This window comes from Mesoplodon mirus (genome assembly GCF_964341445.2).
Source record: "Mesoplodon mirus genome assembly, chromosome: 3".
NCBI lineage: Eukaryota > Metazoa > Chordata > Mammalia > Artiodactyla > Ziphiidae > Mesoplodon > Mesoplodon mirus.
Genome location: NC_138978.1, coordinates 6,312,455 through 6,332,894, shown reverse-complemented (window position 1 = coordinate 6,332,894; position 20,440 = coordinate 6,312,455). Strand labels below are relative to the sequence as shown.

At 42.6% G+C, this 20,440-nt stretch overlaps 1 protein-coding gene across 7 annotated transcripts in view; it reads left to right on the top strand.

The window, feature by feature from the left end:
- The window catches only part of RERE (arginine-glutamic acid dipeptide repeats), a 432,591-nt gene that overhangs the window by 322,923 nt on the left and 89,228 nt on the right, over window positions 1–20,440 (top strand). For all 7 annotated transcript variants that reach the window (XM_082612291.1, XM_082612295.1, XM_082612298.1 and 4 more), the window contains one exon: window positions 12,347–12,445. In XM_082612291.1, the coding sequence (XP_082468417.1) occupies window positions 12,347–12,445 (99 nt within the window). The remainder of the gene's footprint in view (window positions 1–12,346; window positions 12,446–20,440) is intronic.

Genomic DNA, 20,440 nt, shown 5'->3' with positions numbered 1-20,440 from the left:
GCCCCTCAGGGCCCCTCGGGGGCAAGGTCTCGTGCTGCTTGTAGGCCGATCTCTGAGGTGGCCTGGGGTCAGCCCTGGCTACCTTTGAAGCTATTGCTCTTTTAAGTTTCTGCCGTCTGTCCCATTTCCTGTCCTGCAGCGCTGCCCCGACCAGCTCTCTTTTCCAGGAGACGGATTATTCCCCCATAGCCAGTCACTTTCTGGGCTTCTTAAATAACTACACCGACTGCTCACCCTTGCCCTTCTTGCTGCCCTGCCTGTTGGTTGGCCCGCCTTCTCCCTGCCCATACTATTGGTTGGGTCGTGTATTCCTGCTTACTCGAGTACTTTGGAGTACTACTTACTCAGGGAGTTTTGGGAAGGTTGGCTCTTAACTTTCCTCCATTCCGCCCCCCTCCCCCGCCCCATGTCACGAATGAGGTGTAAGTTTTCATGTGTCTCAGTTCAAGTCTACCTTTAGTTGATGCCTCCGAGTCATCATTATTGGTGGCCATCACACAAAATTGTGTGTGGCTGTGGGGAGTTTCAGATCTTTGGTTTGCATAATGTTGGGTTGGCCAAAAGGTTCGTTTGGTTTTTTCCATAAGATGACTCTAGTAGCATTTAGTTGTCTTTAACTTCATTCAAAACAATTTCATTAGATCGTATGTGATGGCTGTCATATTAATGTGCATTTAAAGAAAGACTTATCAAACTTGGTGAATTTTTGTGTAGCCATTTTAATATTGAAGATGGAAGGAAAAAAAGCAACATTTTTGGCATATTATTCTTTATTATTTCAAGAAAGGTAAAAAACGCAACCCAAACGCAAAAAAATGATTTGTGCAGTGTATGGAGAAGGTGCTGTGCCTGATCGAACGTGTCAAAAGTGGTTTGCAAAGTTTCGTGCTGGAGATTTCTTGCTGGACGATACCCCGTGGTCAGGTAGACCAGTTGAAGTTGATAGTGATCAAATCGAGACGTTAATTGAGAAGAATCAATGTTATACAACGTGGGAGATAGCCGACATACTCAAAATCAAGCGTTGAACGTCATTTGCACCAGCTTGATTATGTTAATCACTTTGATGTTTGGGTTCCACGTAAGTTAAGCGAGAAAAACTTTCTTGACCATATTTCCACATGCCATTCTCTACCTAAATGTAATGAACACGTTCCGTTTTTAAAACAAGTTGTGACGGGCAATGAAAAGTGGATACTGTGCAATAATGTGGAATGGAAGAGATCGTGGGGCAAGTGAAATGAACCACCACCACCAACCACACCAAAGGCCGGTCTTCATCCAAAGAGGTGATGTTGTGTATATGGTGGGATTGGAAGGGAGTCCTCCTCTATTATGAGCTCCTTCTTCAAAACCAAACGATTAATTCCAACAAGTCTTGCTCCCAATTAGACCAACTGAAAGCAGCACTTGACGAAAGCTTCCAGAATTAGTCAACAGAAAACACATATCTTGCATCAGGATAACACAAGACCCTGTGTTTCTTTGATGACCAGGCAAAAACTGTTACACCTTGGCTGGGAAGTTCTGATTCATCCGCCGTATTCACTGGACATTGCACCTTCGGATTTCCACTTATTCCGGTCTTTACAAAAAATTTCAGTTCCCTGGAAGACTGTAAAAGGCACCTGGAACAGTTCTTTGCTCAAAAAGATAAAACGTATTGGGAAGATGGAATTATGAAGTTGCCTGAAAAATGGCAGAAGGTAGTGGAACAGAAGGGTGAATACGTTGTTCAATAAAGTTCTTGGTGAAAATGAAAAATGTGTCTTTTATGTGTACTTAAAAACCAAAGGCACTTTTTGGCCAACCCAATGGTTTGCCGGGTTTTGGAGTCTTCTACGGTGAGGCTCTCTTGCGCCACTGCTCTGTGTTAAAAATCACACAGTCTCTCTCATTTGTTCTTTCAGACCTGTTGTTTGACTGGGAAATCCAGAACTGTGAGGAAGCCAGACAGCTAAGGTTCAGGGTGAGGGCTTCGAGGTTCTCCAGAGCCATTGCTGGAGGGGCAATACTGTGGTTGCCCAGAGCCTTTTTGCTTATTTTTTAGTCACTAGCTTTGTTCTTTGAGGTTTCTAGATAAAAGAGCAGTCACTCAGAAATTTTCCCAACTCAGTAATCTCACATGCTTTGGTGTATGCCTCTTTGATTTTCTTTGTTCCATTACTTTATCATTGCAACCAAAAAAGCATATGTGTACTATTGTTTACACAGCCTTAAAATTACTCTTCAAAAATCACCAAGGTTGGGCTTCCCTGGTGGTGCAGTGGTTGAGAGTCTGCCTGCCGATGCAGGGGACACGGGTTCGTGCCCTGGTCCGGGAAGATCCCACATGCCACCGAGTGGCTGGGCCCGTGAGCCATGGCCGCTGAGCCTGCGTGTCTGGAGCCTGTGCTCCGCAACGGGAGAGGCCACAGCAGTGAGAAGCCCTCACCAAGGTTAGGGTTGTTGAGCCCCGTGGATTGGAAGCAGTCATTTCTGCGCCTAAATTCTGCTGGGTAGGTATTAAAGCACTTTCTGTAAATGTCTTTCCCTTAATACTGATGGAACTGATCTAGAGGTTGTTTTTGTTTATTTATTTTTTTAAAAATGAACTGTTTGAAGGAATCTGGTTAAAATTGACCCATAGCTGACCTTTCACATGTACTTTCTAGTTCAGTTTAGCAGTTATGAATGGGTTCGCTAACACCTACGTGAGAGGAATAGAATAGTGTTTTTTCTGTCACCCTCTAGGTTAGAGCCTTATTGTTTTTCTGTTTTCAAGGCTGTGAAGATTCTAGAAGTAAGTGAAAAAAAGAGTTTTAATTTCCCCTGTGGCCCTGAACAGTTTCTACTTGTGAGCTGAAACAGGTCTTTCTAAACTGACAAATAATTATGATTCCTGAATCTGCCAGTAGTTTTCTCACTGTGGCCAGAGTTACACTCATTCTGTATCATTAAGCTGAATCTTGTCATTAGTGGATTTGTCTGCTGAGTCCTAAGGAGTCAACCTCCCTTTAGGTACACTGGGCTGGCAGCTTAGACCCACGGCAGCCTAGGGTTCTTTACGTCCGGTGCCTGGACTCATACACAAAAAGCAGGAGGAAAGATTTTGTTTCTGAGAAGCGAGGTTTCATACATGTTAACTGTGTAGATGATTAACTATGCATAATTTCATTTAAAGACCTGTGGCATAAACTATTGCAGCTTTCACAGAGGCCTGAAAATGAACACTAACCTTAATCCCTAAGGTGTAAGTGAAGCCTCTGCAGCAGCTAGTCAGTGTTTGGCCCGGGCAGTTTGGCTATATTGTTCAGTGGCTATATTGTTTGTTTATTTTTCTAAAGGAGTGTATAATATTCTTTCCATTTATTTGTTTTTTAAGACTATTCTTTAGAATTTCAGCTTTAAGAAACATCTATAAAGAGAAAGAATGTTAAAAACTGGGAAGTTCCAAAAAAGACCTTCTTCAGCCCCTCTGTTACAGATGAAGAATCCAGGGGCCACAGTGCTGCACAGAGCAGCGGCCTCCAGGCTCCTTTGCCCAGGCTGCTGCTCCTCCAGTGCAGCCTGGTAACTTGCTCCTGAGATTCTTAACAAGTCACCAGGTTCTCTGTTGTTTCCCTTCTGAATCCTGTCTGTCATCCTGTCTTGTAAGTACTGTAGAATAAAGTTAATTCCTGTGGCGCTCTGAAGCTGGTTCACTTTCCTTATCACCAGTGCTGTTTCCCGTGACGGTCATCCCGTCCCATCCCTTTTTGGTCGGCTCTCCTTAATGGAACATTTCCTTCTCCAGGAGTCATGCTCAGTGATTACCACGTACCTTATTTCATCCTAAACAGTCCTTCAAAATAGGTTCTGTATTCTTCCTTTCTGCAGCTAAGAAAACTGAGGTTTAGAAAAATATTTAACTTGGTTTCTGTCACATAGCTGGTGGCAGAACAAGTGTTTGAATCAAAGCCAGGAACCCTGTCCTGTTGAGATTTCACCTCTGCGAAACTCCCAAACCTGTGTCTTTGGCCCAGGAACTCTTCAGCGTCTCCTTTCCAGGTGTTTGTGTTCGTAAAGACAGTAGGCAGATGGTCAGAAATGGCCAAGACAGTCAGAGTTTGGTTTGTTCTGTATTTTAAAAACATACTGCCCTCAGCTGAAGTGCCAGCATTTGGTGTTTACTTTCTAATCACCTTGTGGTTGAGGCTCCTGTTCTGTGTGTTTAAAATACCTTCAAAAACACTATAGCCAGGAGATGGTGACCTGTTAATTTCTGGATACAATATTTTGTGGGAATTAACTGTGAATGAGAAATGATACAATGCTGTATCAGCCATGGGAAACTCGGTTAAAAGTGCAGTCTTATCTAGACATAATACTGCCTACTTTTACTTGCTCCTGGAGTAGTGTTTTTAATTTGGTTGTTGCTCTTCATTAAGTGTAGGCAAGGTTAATCATATTACTCTGTTGATTTTTCACATCTGCTCTGTGGAGTCATGTTGGTTTTTCAGCAGAGCAGATACCACCACAGTCACTGACACTTTTGTGTTTTTGTCATACATTTATTTCATTATTTTGTTTATGTGCGTGTGTTTCCTCTTCTCTGAGCTGCTCGTTTCCTCCTCCTGCCTACCCACCCCGCCCCAGGTTAAGAAAAGACCTTGAGCTTGCTGTCTCCCTGTGGCTGGAGGAGCCCCCGAGCCGACTGCTCCCACCAGATCGCCGGTTCTAAGCTGCTCCAGTGTAGATGTTTGGGGCAGGGGCTGAGTCTCAGCCTTCCTAGAAATTGGGCTTATGTTAGAATCCTCGCTATGCGGCTTTCTAGAGAAGTGGCCCTGAGCAAGATACTGAACCCCTCAGTTTTGTTTCCTCATTTTTAGTACTCTTGCCACAAAAGAGTGGTGTGAGGGATGATGAAATCATAATGACCTAGTAAGTTCCTAGTACATGCAATACTCAAGAAATGTTGGTCCCCCCCTCCCTTCTCCTTTGTGACCCCAGGGTCTGGCATAATTCCTGGAACATTGTACTTATTCAGAGAGTGTTGGAGGGGGAGGGTTGGTCCAGCAACAATGTATTTCCTTCTGAAAATTAACTGAATCTTTCCCTTAGCCCTTACTCTCAGCAGTTAAATTCTGTCTTTGCCATCGTCTCTAAAATGTGTGCCCATAGGAGTATTTAGAGAAATGTATCCTCTCCAGTGCTTAAATAGCATTATTTGGAGTGACAGTAGCCAAACAAAAATAAACATTGTGCTTTTAGTCTTAACTCTCGTTTTTACATGTATACATGTATCATATTTTGAACTTGGTACTAGGTCATTGGTGATGGGGGAATGATTGAAAATATATAGGCATTTGTGAATTACAGATTATGAGAAAAAACTTTTTAAGTTGTGTCTTAGATTTCAGCAAGATTTCTCTCATGTTAGTGACAAATAATTGAAATAATTAAAGCTACATGAAGGATTTTAAGAACTTTTCCAAATTCCACTTTTTTTCCGCTAAGTTATTTTGGCAGTTTATTGTAAATAGTGCATTTTGCAGAGCAAAAGACTTTGAAATCTAATATTATCCTTAATGGACTGCAATTATTTAATATTTAGCGTGAATGCAATCTAACTCAGGTAGGCTTTTTCTGCAGTTATTATAACGGCTGTAATTGCAAAAGGATACTTTAGTGTAGCAGAAGCTGCCAGATGCAATGCCATTTGATCTAAAAAGGTCACAGTAAAAGGGACATTTAAATTAAGTTATAAATTACAGTTGAAGAACAATATTTTGATGTGTGAGACCAGGGATGACAGAGCGGGAGATGTAATTCATGGGTTCATTATAGAACAGAGGTGCCTGACAGCTGAGCCGTGCCAAGAGGAAAATTTATTTGCAACATCACGCAGACAGAAAATGGCAGCTCAGATGAAAAGCCTGAGTAGAAACTTGAAACCTTGTGGTAATACGTGGAGTTTATGCTAATCAGACTGCCCCAGATCCAGCGATGTTTAATGATTGCTGTAATATAAATGAGGTGTTAGGACATGTGCACATTTTCAATCTTATTTAAATTAAGACCTCGTCCTTGCTCTGTAAAATAACACACTTTATAACCAGGCCTTAAGGTTGATTCTCTCACCTCCCTGTCCAATATACAGATTTGCTGAAATTCCGGAATTGTTTAGGCAGAAGAGTTAAAGCTTGAAACAAGAATTCCATTCATGGCCGCTTTGAGGAAGGATATAATTTAATGTTTATAGCAGAGTCCATGAGAAGTTCAGTCATGAGTTAATTAAACTGTATGCAGTCATTAAGTATTATTTATTCTTTCGAGAAGCTTGCCAATAAAGCACTTATATATATTAAATTACAGAAAGTAATAAGCAGGGGATGATTTGTCAGGCTGAGTGGAGAGTAGCAGGTTTAACTTGGGCAATTTTGCAGAAATGTGTTTTTCTTCTTGTGGCCTGACCCTTTCTTCCTGCTAATCATAGAGAGGCCAGGGGCTGTCACAGGACACTTGAGGCTACATAGTCCCCAGCACGGCGGGCACCTTGAACGTCCGGGTGTTTGAAGAGTCTCGGGGAAGAGCCGCGTCCCTAAAACATTACTCCCCGTGATGATAGCGCTGGACAGTTTATGGTTGTTTGGCATTTCGGGTTATCTTGTCACAGTGTCTCATTTCTGGCTTTTCATGGTCCTTTGACACAGCTGAGGGCTGGTGTCGTCAGGCCCATTTGACAGACGAAAACCTCAACTCAGCTGGTTTGTGACGAAGCTGCCTAATAGGAATCTATCCCCCGGCGCAGGCTCTGAGCTGTGTTCTCGAGGCTACAGAAGGCCTTGACCATGGAGCGGTCCGTGCAGAGGGGGCTGCTGAGCACCTGGAATCTTTGAGTCATTGAGATTTTTATGCAACAGCCAGCTGTGTCCAGTTACAGAGGGCGCGGTGTCTTTGGCTCTGTGTGATTCAGTGTTGCAGTTCCTTTGTTGAGCAGAACCAGACTAGGAGTTTGTTACACAGAAGCTGCCATTGTTTTCAGAACCATCCCCCTCGGCCCCCCCAACCAGGTCCACCCTGCTGGTATACTTGGGCCGTCTTAGGCGGAACCGTGTGTAGCATTCGGAGTTGCTCAGGAACTCTTTGTGGAATGACTGGAAGGAAGGCAGAGAATGTGGTGAGAGCTGCCTGCCTCCAGGGCTGGGACGTCCCACTGGGTCTCAGGGCACCAGAAGGCGTGGCCGAGGAGGGTGGACACCTAAGGGGGAACAGCCACCCTGGACTCCTTCACAATGAACAAACCCAAATCGAAGGGAAGAGTGCAACCTGAGGATTCTGTGGAGTAAGTGTGGGGAACCAGGTGACGGGCTGCTGGAAGACAGCAAAGCAGGGTGGTTCCACGATGGAGTCACTTAAAGGGCTAGTGGATTGGTGAAAAATCGCCATTTTGTTATCAGATCCCCCAGATAGTGACCTGTGGTTTAGAGGAAGATGGCTTTTACTTGTGCATAAGTGCAGGCTTGCAGTTCGGTGATGTGGAAGCAGCAGATTTACAAGTGCATGCTTCCCTGATCATCGGATTAAACACACACACATGCACACACGCACGCACGCACATGCACACACAGGCCCTGTGATGATGAATTTGAAAACGGTGGTTTCTGTGGAATGACTTCCTGCTTTAGTGGCTGGCAGGTAGTGGCGATAGTGTAAGATCTAAGTTCTCTTACCAGTAGCTTGTGAAGATTGGAAGCTGATTGAGTAAAGATGCTATATCTTGGTCCCTGCTTTTTGCAGTGATCTTTACCCAGTAGCTCAAAAATGGTACATTTCTCTATACATTAAAATTGCATTTAATCCCAGATTTTCCCAGCCGAGCTTGGCTGCAAAATGGACAGAAAGGTTTACTTATCTTGCTTTAATTGCTCTTCTAAGACTACAAAGTGAAGCTGTAAGACATTTGAGGGTCTTCATTGCAATTCCTTTGAAAAATCTTCTCTAGGGTAAGGGTAGAAAATCTTATTCACAATGAAGAACCTTTTACCTTAGCAATATTGGGAAGCCTGCACTGAATTTCCTATATTGATGTATCTGTGTGATTGTGATCAGGTATTTAAAATTTGAAACTCACATGTTTTTCACTGGTTGAGATCATCCCAATTCTTCAGAGCTTGACATGGTATTAGAGGGGAATATTTTCAATGACAATTTTTAGAGATTTGAGATAGCCAGTGTTTTGGTTAAACTTACCAACTCTAGTTTACATGAGGAATACAGTTGAAACAACCAGTTAAGCTCTAGCTCAAACATTATTTTGGCCCCAGTCTGAAGAAAGAAAATCTTCATAATCATCTAGAAAACAGACTCTTTTTAAGAAGTGCTTTCTTGTGCATGATATGATATGTTAAGGAAGGAGGTGGAACCCAACAACTCAACCCATTTTAGGACCCTAGAGTTTGGATGTGACATTTAGATAGATGTGTCACACTAGAACAGTACTTGAAACTGATTCTCAGGCCAACGTTTCTGAGGTATGTCACCTGTGTTACTCCCAGCTCTATGCATCCCTAGCACCCCGAATAGTGTCTGGCACAGTTTAGCTCTCAGTAAATATTTGTGGAAGGAATGAAGGATATCCTGAACTCCCAGTAGTTTTCCCAAAGTGCTCGAAAGATAATCAACAAAAGAAGCAACATGGGCTGTAACAACTATTAATATGTTAGAAATATATCTTCAGTAAATATAATTGAAGTATTTCTTTAAAGATGTAAAGCTCTTAGAATTTCTCAGACAAGATTCCTGGAAAGTGGGAGTGTTTGTACCATTAAGAAGGCAACTGTTTAGAAAGGTTCCTTTGGGTTTCCTGGGAAGGGGGTGTGCCAGAGCAGAACTTTGTACTGGCCTTTACGAATTATCGATAACAGCACAGTAACACCCTAACTTCGTTTGTTCAGTCAGTATTTGTCACTGTTGGCAAATAATCCCACACCTTTTACTTTTCAAATGTGTTTTTGTATAGGGGTGAGAGAGGTAGACATTCTGGATATTTGTGGAGTTCATAGCATGGAAAGGTCAGGAAGAGGAATACTTTAAGAGGACAGGCTGACAGTGGATCAAATGAGAGGAGGGAATTACCCGTTATTTAGGTTGCCCCATACGTCGCAACAGCTTTTTCAGGGTAAAGTATGATCTGAAATAAAGGTTTGTGAAGGAAGCGTGAATGCTGGGATATGTTTTGGGGAAACGTCTTTCTCTACTAAGCACCTCCCTAGAAATTTGACTGGGGGCATCGTGCAAGCAGGAGCTAGCCTCTCCAGTAAACCAAACGACCACAAGTTCAGCAAGTCACTCAAAACATTTCTTCCAGCTCATTTAAAGCTCTCCTTGGTTCACCAAAAGGCAGGAATGTCATAGGGATTCATGACTTCACTTCATTCACTTGTTCACTTTTGGAATGCGCCTTATGTTCTTGTGAGTAATTTCCTGTTTTCAGCCGTATAAGATTTAAATTTTTTTCTGTGTCCTGTACCAGAGTTTTAATCAAATTTCATTAATTATTAACGTGAGTAATTATGTGAAACATAAGTGCGTTTGTTTATAGTTTCACAATTTTTTTTTCTGTCTCTGAAAAGGCTACTGTCTAATCTAGAGAATTAATGAAAATTGAGTAGAGACTGCTTCCTTCATTTTTTTTCTCTTTCCTTTTAAAAATAAACAGCTAACACTCATTTAGCATGCTATGTGCCAGGTACCGTTCTAAGCAATTTTACATGCATTTTCTAATGTTGTCCTCACAATAGCCCTAAGAGGTAGATGTTATTATTATACTCATTTTAAAAGATGACAAAATTGAGGACCAAAGAGGATAAGTAATTTGCCCAAGGTCACACACCTAGTAAGTAGTAGAGCTAGAATTCAAATCCAGATAATCTGGCTCCAAAGTCCATAGTTTTTCATCACTCTCCTTATAATTACCCCATTTACTATAATGACCTCTTATAAAATGTCGTTAATTTGCCATGAGCTTTTTATTAAGAATTTATGATTTGATCAACTTGAATTGATTTCAAAGTGTCACTATCGTGTGCTTTTTAAAAAAATTAGCCATATAATTTTTCCTTTTATTCAGTTCTGATCCATGCTGTTAATAAGCTCTCATTACAGATCCTCATTATATTATAGAACTTGGCAAATACCTGCTTGTTCTGGGTATCAGGCGAAGTATGAAATGCTGACTTTATTTTATATACTTCTGAAAGGAGGCCAGATTGGACGGTTTTCAAACATTTGCACATTCTAGTATTTTAGTATAGTATTTTGTTTATTTAGTATAATATTTATATGCACTATTTTATTTTTAAAATAGTCTAATGATGAATGTCATAAAAATATGTAAGTTAGTATCTAGCATTCATATGCATTACATACACCCCACACAAATAACAACTCACCCACACCCAAACTCTACCACCACCAAAAGCAGGATTCAGCATTGATCATTGTTATAGGTGTTTCGTTTTGTTTTAAGGTAGTTGACTTAATAATTAACTTGTAGCCTGTACTTCCTTGGATAGTCTGGACTTAAACTGGGGCCCTGTAAAGTGGGAGACTAACTCGGGAAATTTTAATTTTTAATAACTTTTTGTTCTGCTGAACAAGCAATGAAAATGGGTATTTGTGATAATCCCTTCCAATAGCAGTTAAACGATTAGAAGAGAGACTTGATGTGTATGTCTCAAACTTTTATTTATTTGTTTATTCATCCATACAAACAAACAAATATTTATCACAGGCTTACTATATGCCCAGCCCTGGGGCTACAGCAGTTGCCAGGAAGGCAATCTGTAGGGTCTCCTTGGAAGTCTTCTGTTAAGGAGGGGAACACAGGGCTCTCTCCTTCGGTTGCGTCTGTAGCTCCTGGCCTACACCTAGGTGATAGTAATTGCTGTAACCTGCTAGAACTTTTTACCTTGTATGTGTTGTATCCCCACAGCACATCCCCACTAGTTTGTGAGTCTCTGCAAATAAAAGCTGTGACTTACCAGTTAATAAGGTTTGTACTGTATTTGTACTGGGGATTCAGCAAAAGCTGGTGAATTGTTCAAATAAGGGATTGAAGCACTGGTGAAAAGATCAGAATGTCCATTGCATGAGGGCATTTTTGCTCACTGCTGTATCCCCAGGGTCTGCTGTGTGGCCTGGAGCATAATAGGTACTCAGCCAACATCAGGCTTAATGAATTCGAAGACACTGAGATTTAGATTTGGGTTGAGTCCACCTAAGGACAATAGTTGAAGGCCTTTATTAACTTAAGAAGTATTTCTGTGTATCACCTTATGCTACAGACTGTGTTAGGTACTGGAGATACAGGTCTTAGCCAAAACAGATGCTTGTGTCAGAGAAATAGATCTGTAAAGGAACGGCAGATTTCCAGTGAGAAATTTGGAGGGACAGCCATAGTTTGGGGAGGTCGACTGAGCCAGTGGATTTTTCTACCTGCTACTTCTCTGCATTGACTGCAAGTTGAGACTTAGGAACCAGAAGTGGAGAGGGTCACAGGAGCCAAGGCAAGCATATCTTTGCAAGATAGAGAGGGTTCAGGGGTGCCAGGCACTGCCCAGGGTTGAAAAGGATATAGAGTGAAAAATAAGTTCAGTAGCTTTGACCAGAGAGAAGTCTGTTCCTAAAAGGACCATGTAGATAAACCAGCGTCTTCATGTATAGGTACTGAAAAGTTAGTATACTGTTAGATAATTAGACTTAAAGCTTTTATATTTAGGTACTTGAAATTTTTCTTAGTGAAATTACTACAGTTGAAAGGTAAGAAATACTAATGGGATAGAACATGATCTAGCATGTCTTTGGGTCACTTTGGGGAAAATGGGACAAGATAGAGGTCACGTTGGCTGGGTTTGAGTCTTGCTCCACCACCTGCTGGCTTAGTGTGGTGAGCACCTTTACTTGACCTTTCCATGCCTCAGTCTTCTCATACGTAAAATGGGTGACGATAGTTCCTACCCCGTAAGATTAAGTGAGAGAAGACCTTCCTCATAGGATTAAGAATGGTAATGAGTTAATGGAATGTACTTAGCAATAGCCCAGACCAGATGTTCAATAAATGTCATTGTTACTCTTAATCCTGTTTCTATTACTGCCAGAATATTCTCTGCCTTACCTGTTTCCCTTTTGCAGAACAGCTGAATTTGGGGGGGGGGTGTTGGATAAGAATGAATTATCATGCTGGCTAAAATGGCTCTGAGTCTTGTATGCTCGTCTCATGACTCTTCTGGTAGAGTAAATGCAGGGTCCCGCCTTTATTGATTTGCTCTCAGTTCTGTTATTTGGTGCAGTTAGCAGACTAAAGTTCTTGTTATTGTTTTAGCTTCATGAAAGCGGTTACGATGCTGGCAAAGCCCTACAGCGCCTGGTAAAGAAGCCTGTGCCCAAGCTGATTGAGAAGAGCTGGACCGAGGACGAAGTGGTGAGCTTGCGGGGGTGGTGGGTGAGGGATGCTTTGCCTCGGGTCTTGGCGGGGCTGTGGCGGGGGGTGGGGCAAGGGGCGGGGTCTGCCTTGGGTCCAGGGCGTCGGGGGCTTGCCTCTCGCTGTTCTCCCAAGGTCCAGTCGTGGATGCAGGCTGTCCATGGCATCTGTCAGTCAAGGGAGGGAGCCTTGAAGCCTCATAACTGTATGGAAAGACTTGATTTTAGTAAGCATTGGTTCTGTAGATAATGGGAAAGATTTTCCCAGGTGTCATGGAAAGAGGGAGAAAAATTAATAGTTGTTCTTTAAAAAAATTAGTTTGGGTCGGTTGGTTTGTTTTGGGTGCAAGCTAGCTTTTGATACCTCCCGGTATTAAGACACAATCATTTTAAAACCAGTTGGTACCCAACCTAGAGTAGGGCTGCTACCCCGTTTTTATTGTGTAGGCTGGCAGGGTCCCTAACCTGCTGAAGGACAGTAGTCAAGAGCGGGAAGCGGGGACTCGATTAAATAAATACAGTGGATCTTTCATATTCATTCTGTTAGTGTGGCCCATTAAAGACGGTGGGGGGATAGAAATGTATCCACAAATACAGATTTTTCAAACCCATGGATTTTATCCCAGCAGAAAGAGTTCTCATGAAGCTACATCCCCCATCTCGTGACTTTGGAAAGGAATTGCTATAAAAGACTGAGAGATTTCTTGTGCTTTTGCAAATAGAGTCTTCAGTAGGAATGTCACCGCTTGACCTTTGCCATTTAGGTTGAACGAGATTAAGATGAGGGCTGGCACTGATACACATATCGATTGATTGTAAATTCCTTGCCTGTATTTAAAACTACACTAAGGAAGACTGTTTAGAAACTCTAAGGAAGACTGTTTAGAAACTGTATGGCTTTCCTGATCCTGCTCTTTCATTTTTTCAGCAGTATCTATCAAAGGCTTATTATGTGCCAGGTGCTGTGTTAGGAGCCATCAAGGGGAACACAAGGCCCCGCCTCACGAGGGGAGACCATCTGTAAATCAGTGTATGTCAAGGGGTGAGACATGGGCTGAGGAAAACAGTAGGGCAGTGAGGATGAGGATGAACTGGGTAGGGGGCTGTCTTCTGTAAGGAGGCTCAGGAAACGCCTGGTGAGCACCATTTAGCACCATTTGAGTAGAGGCCTTAGAGAAGTGAGGAGGCGAGCCTTTTGGATGTCGGGGGCCCTAAGGTGAAAGCACGCCTGGCATGGCATGTTTGAGAAATAGGCAGGAATGTGTCTGAGGGGAGAGCGGTAGGAGAGGTGGGGGTGCTGGTCAGGGTGGCCTGTGGACCCATGTTCAGGGCCTTGCTGTTTGCTCTGCACGAGCAGCTTGAGCAGCTTCAGAGCAGAGGGAATCGATCTGCCGATGGGCCCTCTGGCTGCTGAGTCAAGCATGGGCTTTGGGGGCTGTTGTGAGAGTCCAGGCCTGAGACTGGGGATGGAGTAGCACAGCCTGGATGTCTGCTGAGTGGAGAGCCAAGGGGGCATGTTCACGGAATGGCTACGGGTGCCGGATGGGTGCCAGATGCTGGTGGCTGGGGTTGAGAGGAATGGAATGGGAGAGGACTGGGAGGCAGCACGGGGGACTGAAGTGGCCCTTGAAGGCTCAGGAATAGAGGGCCTTTTCAGCAGTCCCTCTGCACTCCTCACAGCATGAGACTGATGATGAAGCTGCTGTTGCTGTTTTGAAATTTAAAATGTTAAAACTTACATGATTAGTAGAGAGATGGAAACATCTTAAATATTTGTTATTCAGATAGTGGCCGAAGTGAAAATGTTAAACTCAGTTGTTTTGAAAAGTCATATATTAAAAAACTAAAAATAGAGTTGCCATATGATCCAGCAGTCCCACTCCTGGACATGTATCTAGAGAAAACTCTAATTTGAAAAGATACCTGCACCCCAGTGTTCATAGCAGCACTGTTTACGATAGCCAAGACGTGGAAGCAACCTAAATGTCCGTTGACAGATGAATGGATAAAGAAGATGTTGGGGGGTGTGTGTGTGTGTATAACATGAAATATTACTCAGCTATAAAAGAAGAATGAAATAATGCCATTTGCAGGAACATGGATGGGCCTAGTGATTATCATTCTAAGTGAAGTAAGTCAGAAAGAGAAAGAAATACCATACGATGTTGCTTATATGTGGAATCTAAAATACGACACAGATGAACTTATTTACAGAACAGAAACAGACATAGAAAACAAACTCATGGTTACCAAAGGGGAAAGGGGGTGGGGGAGGGATTAATTAGGATTTGGGGATTAATAGATAGAAACTACTATATATAAAATAGATAAACAACAAGGCCCTGCTGTGTAGCACAGGGAACTATGTTCAATATCCTGTAATAAATCATAATGGAAAAGAATATGGAAAAAATATTTATATATGTATAACCAAATCACTTTGCTGTATAACAGAAATTGACACAACATTGTACATCAACTATACTTCAGCTTTTTAAAAAAGTCATATGGATGTTGTTTTCCACTGTAGACCTATTTATGTGAGAAGGAGGTAAGAGATTTGATGGATAAAAATTTTAAATGCTACAAAAAGCCTTTGTGGAGGACAGACATAAGGGGATGGGACGCATGTGGCCCGTGTGACCCACCCTAGGTCCTGGTCAGTACTGACGAGCTGCGGTGGCTGCTTCAGACTCCCGCTCCTTCACTTGGTGTGCGGTTCCTCTTGGTCCCTCCTCTTCTTCCGCCCCGTCGTCCCTCCCCTTTCACTGCTGCCTCTCCATCTCCTCACTGGCCATGACTCTCTCCCCCTCCATTCGTTCTTCCCTTGACCTTTCATTCCCTCTGGAATTTTCAGATTCCAGCTTAAAAGAAAGCTCTTCCTGCTTGAAAGAAATCTGGCTTCCTTTTCCGGCAGCCCTTGCTTATATCGGGCACAGTGTGGGCCGTGTCCCCACGGCTGCCTCTTTGGGACTTTTCGCAGACAGTAGGATGAAGGGGGGCGGGCGGGATCTGACACATGGGGAAAAGCCCAGCTTAATTCTGAAAAATGAACCACGACTCCAGAGCGCTGCCCACTCCGAGTCCCGGATAATGGTCTTTAACTGCGTAAATCCTTGTCAGTCTGGACTCATTTTTATCGTGTTTGCTTCTTGTTTTAGTGTAAGTTTTGAGAAATGTTTTGGCAGTCGTCCAGCCCTTGCAGAGCCTAAGGATCAAACGGTTCCCTTATTCATAGGAAGTTAAGCTTCACTTTCTGAAATCTCAAAAGTGAATGAGAGAGAGTGATTGAATAATTGATAGGCCGAGGGAAGCTTCAGATGAACGTGTCCACAGCACTTCTTTGAATCAGTTTATGTGGCAGCAGGGCACGTAAACCAACACGACTCTTACCCTTAGCCTGGTGTTGGCTGTGAGTAAACGCCTGCTCTGTGCACGTGGCCCCTTCTGCTGAATTTCCCACATTTTCTCACCCCAGGAATCACAAGGATAAGCAAAATAAATGGGCCCCAACTCAAATAAATACGTGAGCCTGCCTCTTTTTTTTTTTTCCCCTCTCAATGTTCTATATACTTGGACATTCTAGTTATTTTTAAACTTCATCGCCTCCAGTATATGAATCTGACCCAACTACCCAACATCTGACCTGACGCCAGTGTCGATGAACTCGCTTTCCTTTCACTGACCTGAATCAAGACTCTCTGTGTGAGAGGGTTGGTGCAGTGAGCACCTACCCGTGGGAACCCCTGGCTGTGCTGGGAGCGGACAGCCTGGGCACCTCCTGGGTCCTCTGCTCTGAGGACAGACTCCTCCCTTGCCCACCCAGGCCCGGACCCTAGCCGCCTTCGAGGCCTGGCATGTTCCCCGGCCCATCCCGTGGCGAGCGCCCCCTCTGCTGAGCCGTGTCTCCTGTCCACATCCTTCACTGGTGGCTCATCCTTTGCTGCCTCGTGTAGCCTTTGTGCCGCCATCACCAGTTTTGTTCCTCATGGTCCTTATTTCTGAGTTGACTGTCCTTCTAGTCTGTAGACATATTAAGAGTGAGGACTTTCTAACAGTGAGAATGAGGTCTCTGCCTTTGAGGCGCTTGAGGAGTACTGACAGCTCTTTATTCAAGATGATTGTTTTTAAAGATTCTTCGCTCTAAGTGACACTGTCCTCAAGCCAGCATTTTAAAACTTGTAATTGTTAATAATGACGCATCAGCATCAAGGAGAAAAACTTTTATATGCATCCAGTGCTAACCTTAAAAGCTTTACTTTCGGGAAAAGTTCCCAAATTATGATTAATAATATCACCCGACCTCTTCTTCCCAGGTCTTTCAGATAATCATTAATCCTTGACATCTTAGGCCTCAGAATTATACAGTAGGAGGCCTTTCATTTCACACGTTTCTCTCAGTAATTCCTTGGACACTTTGTGTGTTTACAGATATGGTATTTCTTATTGAAGTTGCCTTGGGGCTGAGATACTTTAAATTCTGTTGAACTGAAGCCAGATTTTTGCCAATTTCTATCAAATTCTACGCCAGATAGTGACAAATGAACTCTGTTTTAGAGGAGAGACTGTGAGAAACACCTTGGTAGCTAGCTCGTGACGGCGTTTCAGGCTAAATAAACCAGGTCAGATCAGAGCAGCACTTTTGCTTTAATTCATGAAGCTTATTGAACACCATGGTATGGGCAAAGATGGAGCCAAAGCAAATGGCTTGCTGCTTGCTGCACTGGAGAGTGACACAGATGCTTAACCAGTTTCACTTACATTATGCTAAAAATATTGTTCCTTTTCAGGAAGCCATCCAGATCAGTAGAACTTGAGGAGAGAAAGAGAAGGAAAGTACAGATCAGAACTTTAAAAAAAAAAAACAAACCCCAAACCCTAGATTATTAGGTTTTTAATTAAACATGATGAGCACATTTAAATATAACACAAAGGCCCCAGGCTGAACTGTGCCTAATCGAAACACATTAAGTCACCCTTCCATGCTTGGATAGTTATTAATTCTGTTTATTTATGCATGCAAGCTGAAGGTAGCATTTGCGCTGTTGTGTTGTTGCTTATTGCACTGGGATTCCATTGCTGCTTGATACTGTGCTCTTAATTAGCATTCAGCTGTTGATTATGGAAATACTGGGGATGCTAATTGAATTCTTTTTGAAATTCAGGGCCTGCATTTTCCTTGTGGAGTTTGGCCTGACTTGCAAGGTTGTAAGATTGGGTGCTTCACTGAGCTGTGCATTTCACCCTTTGCTTCCCATCCACTTGGCCGTGTTTTGGAAATTATTTTCCTGTTGAATTAGCTTTCCACAAAATTCCAGGTGTTACGTAAGGGAGAGGTTTTGTTGCTTAGGATGTCCCTACGGAGTGTTTCCATTTCATCTTGGGTAACTAACTTTTATCTTGAAATATGCTTCCCTTTAACTATTTCATACCAATCTTGACATAATACATTGAGGTGAACAGCCTAGATACAAATAGCCTCTGAAATTTTTATCCAAAGATAGTTAATCTGTGGTGGCGATAAACCTTAATTGGCCATGTACATGGATTTGCAAATTTGTAAATTTTAAAACATCTGAACCATCCTTCAATTTAAAGCTCAGTTTATCATAAATACAAATGGAAATCCTTCTTTCAAAATTGACATGACATGGCAAACTAATTTTCTGAATATCTGTAATCCAATGAACCCGTGTGGCTGGTCAAGGAATTACACAGAATACACACAGCTATTTCCATGGTGTCTTTTCCCAGCAGCATCTTCAGATGCCTTTGTTATGCCCTTTTTGGAATGTCTGCTCGAGAAAACATTGTTTTCATTGTTCACTCTTTTCAAGCCAGACATCTGGATGTGCCAGAAGACAGAGCTGCTTAGTGGGGCAAATACAAGGAATTTTATTTACTGTTTGTGTAGCAGCTGTAGAAAATGGAATTCACAGGAAACCCAGAGTGAAGGTCCTATAGCAGCAGGAGGTAGTGGAGGTGAAAGCAGAGAGAGGGGGACAGTGACAAGGGGGAGAGAACTTCCCACAGCCTACAGTTACCGATCTGCACGTGAGCTTTAAGAGGTCCGTCATCTTGGCTTAGTTTTAAATGTTATGTATTCAATATAGAGGAAGGCTTAATTGTATTATATTTATTTGGGGAATGGTCCACTTTCCAGAAGTGTTAAACATTTTATAAAGTTGTTCAAAAAATGTTGATGACAGGAGGTCATCTAGTATGAATCCATTCATTTTCTTCTTTTGTAAATTTTATGTGAATGTTCCCTCTGGTTAGAACATTATTGTAAAAACATTAAAGGGGAGTTGAAACCTCACCACAGTCTCCTGGTTTCATACTCTCTTCAAAGCACTTTGTTTCACATACATACGTCATTTTATGTAATTACAAACTTACATAAACTGAATCATAACATTAAAGTTTTCACTTTCTAAAGTCATCTTAATCTGAAAATTTTTACAGTTTGCTTAGAACCCAAAATATAGACATGTTGTATTTAGTGCAACGCATAATAGGCACTTAGTAATTTTTAAATTGAATCAAAGTAGCTTTTTCTCTCTACTGATTACCCTTCCTCTAATTTTAAACTAAATTGGTTACTGTTTCTTATGAACAGCTTAATTCTTAGATATGAGAGTAGAAAAAAATAAGAAAAATTATAAATGTTGACATATTTCTTATACATAAGGTATCTATTTTACTCACTCATGTATTCTTACTATGGTCCATGGTAAAAATCAGTCCCTTAATATTAAAAAAGAAAAATGTTGGGCTTCCCTGGTGACGCAGTGGTTGAGAGTCCGCCTGCCGATGCAGGGGACACGGGTTCGTGCCCCAGTCCGGGAAGATCCCACATGTCGCGGAGCAGCTGGGCCCGTGAGCCATGGCTGCTGAGCCTGCATGTCCGGAGCCTGTGCTCCGCAACGGGAGAGAGGCCTGCGTACCGCAAAAAAAAAAAAAGAAAAGAAAAAAAAAAAGAAAAGAAAAATGTAGATTCAGGTGAAGTTTGCCTAATGTTTCAAGTATTAATGAAACTGAACTATTTTTTCTGTAATTGACCCCATCAGCCTTTGAATTAAACTCTTGTTTAAAGAAGTCGATAGTGTGGATAGAGTGAAGTATATTGTCAAGTCCTTCTAGAAATGAGACACCAAATTAAAAATCAAGGGGCTTCCCTGGTGGCGCAGTGGTTAAGAATCTACCTGCCGATGCAGGGGACACGGGTTCGAGCCCTGGTCTGGGAAGATCCCACATGCCGCGGAGCACCTAAGCCTGTGTGCCACAACTACTGAGGCTGTGCGCCACAACTACTGAGACTGTGCGCCACAACTACTGAGACTGTGCTCAAGAGCCTGCGAGCCACAACTGCTGAGCCCACATGCTACAACTACTGAAGCCTGCGTGCCTAGAGCCCGTGCTCTGCAACAAGAGAAGCTATTGCAATGAGAAGCCCACGCACCACAATGAAGAGTAGCCCCTGCTCGCTGCAACTAGAGAAAGCCCGCGTGCAGCAACGAAGACCAAACAGCCAAAAATAAAAACAAACAAATAAATAAGTAAATTTATAAAAAAGGAATCCGCCTCCTAATGCAGGGGACACGGGTTTGAGCCCTGCCTGGTCCAGGAAGATCCCACATGCCGCAGAGCAACTAAGCCCGTGCGCCACAACTGCTGAGCCCGTGCGCCTGGAGCCCGCGTGCCTGGAGCCCGCTCACCACAGCAAAGAGTAGCCCCCGCTCACCATAACTAGAGAAAGCCCGCAGGCAGCAACAAAGACACAATGCAGCCAAAAATAAATAAATAAAATAAATAAATTTATTTTAAAAAATCAATTATATGTGCAGAAAAGTTGGTGTAAGGCAGTCAATTTTGTCACTTAGTTTGCAGAAAGATTCTACTGTGTAACAAGCTGTAAAGAGAAATGTACTTTAGAATCCTTTAGTAAATGAAATAGGCCAAGCATTAGAAGGGGAGAGATATTTCAAAAATTTAT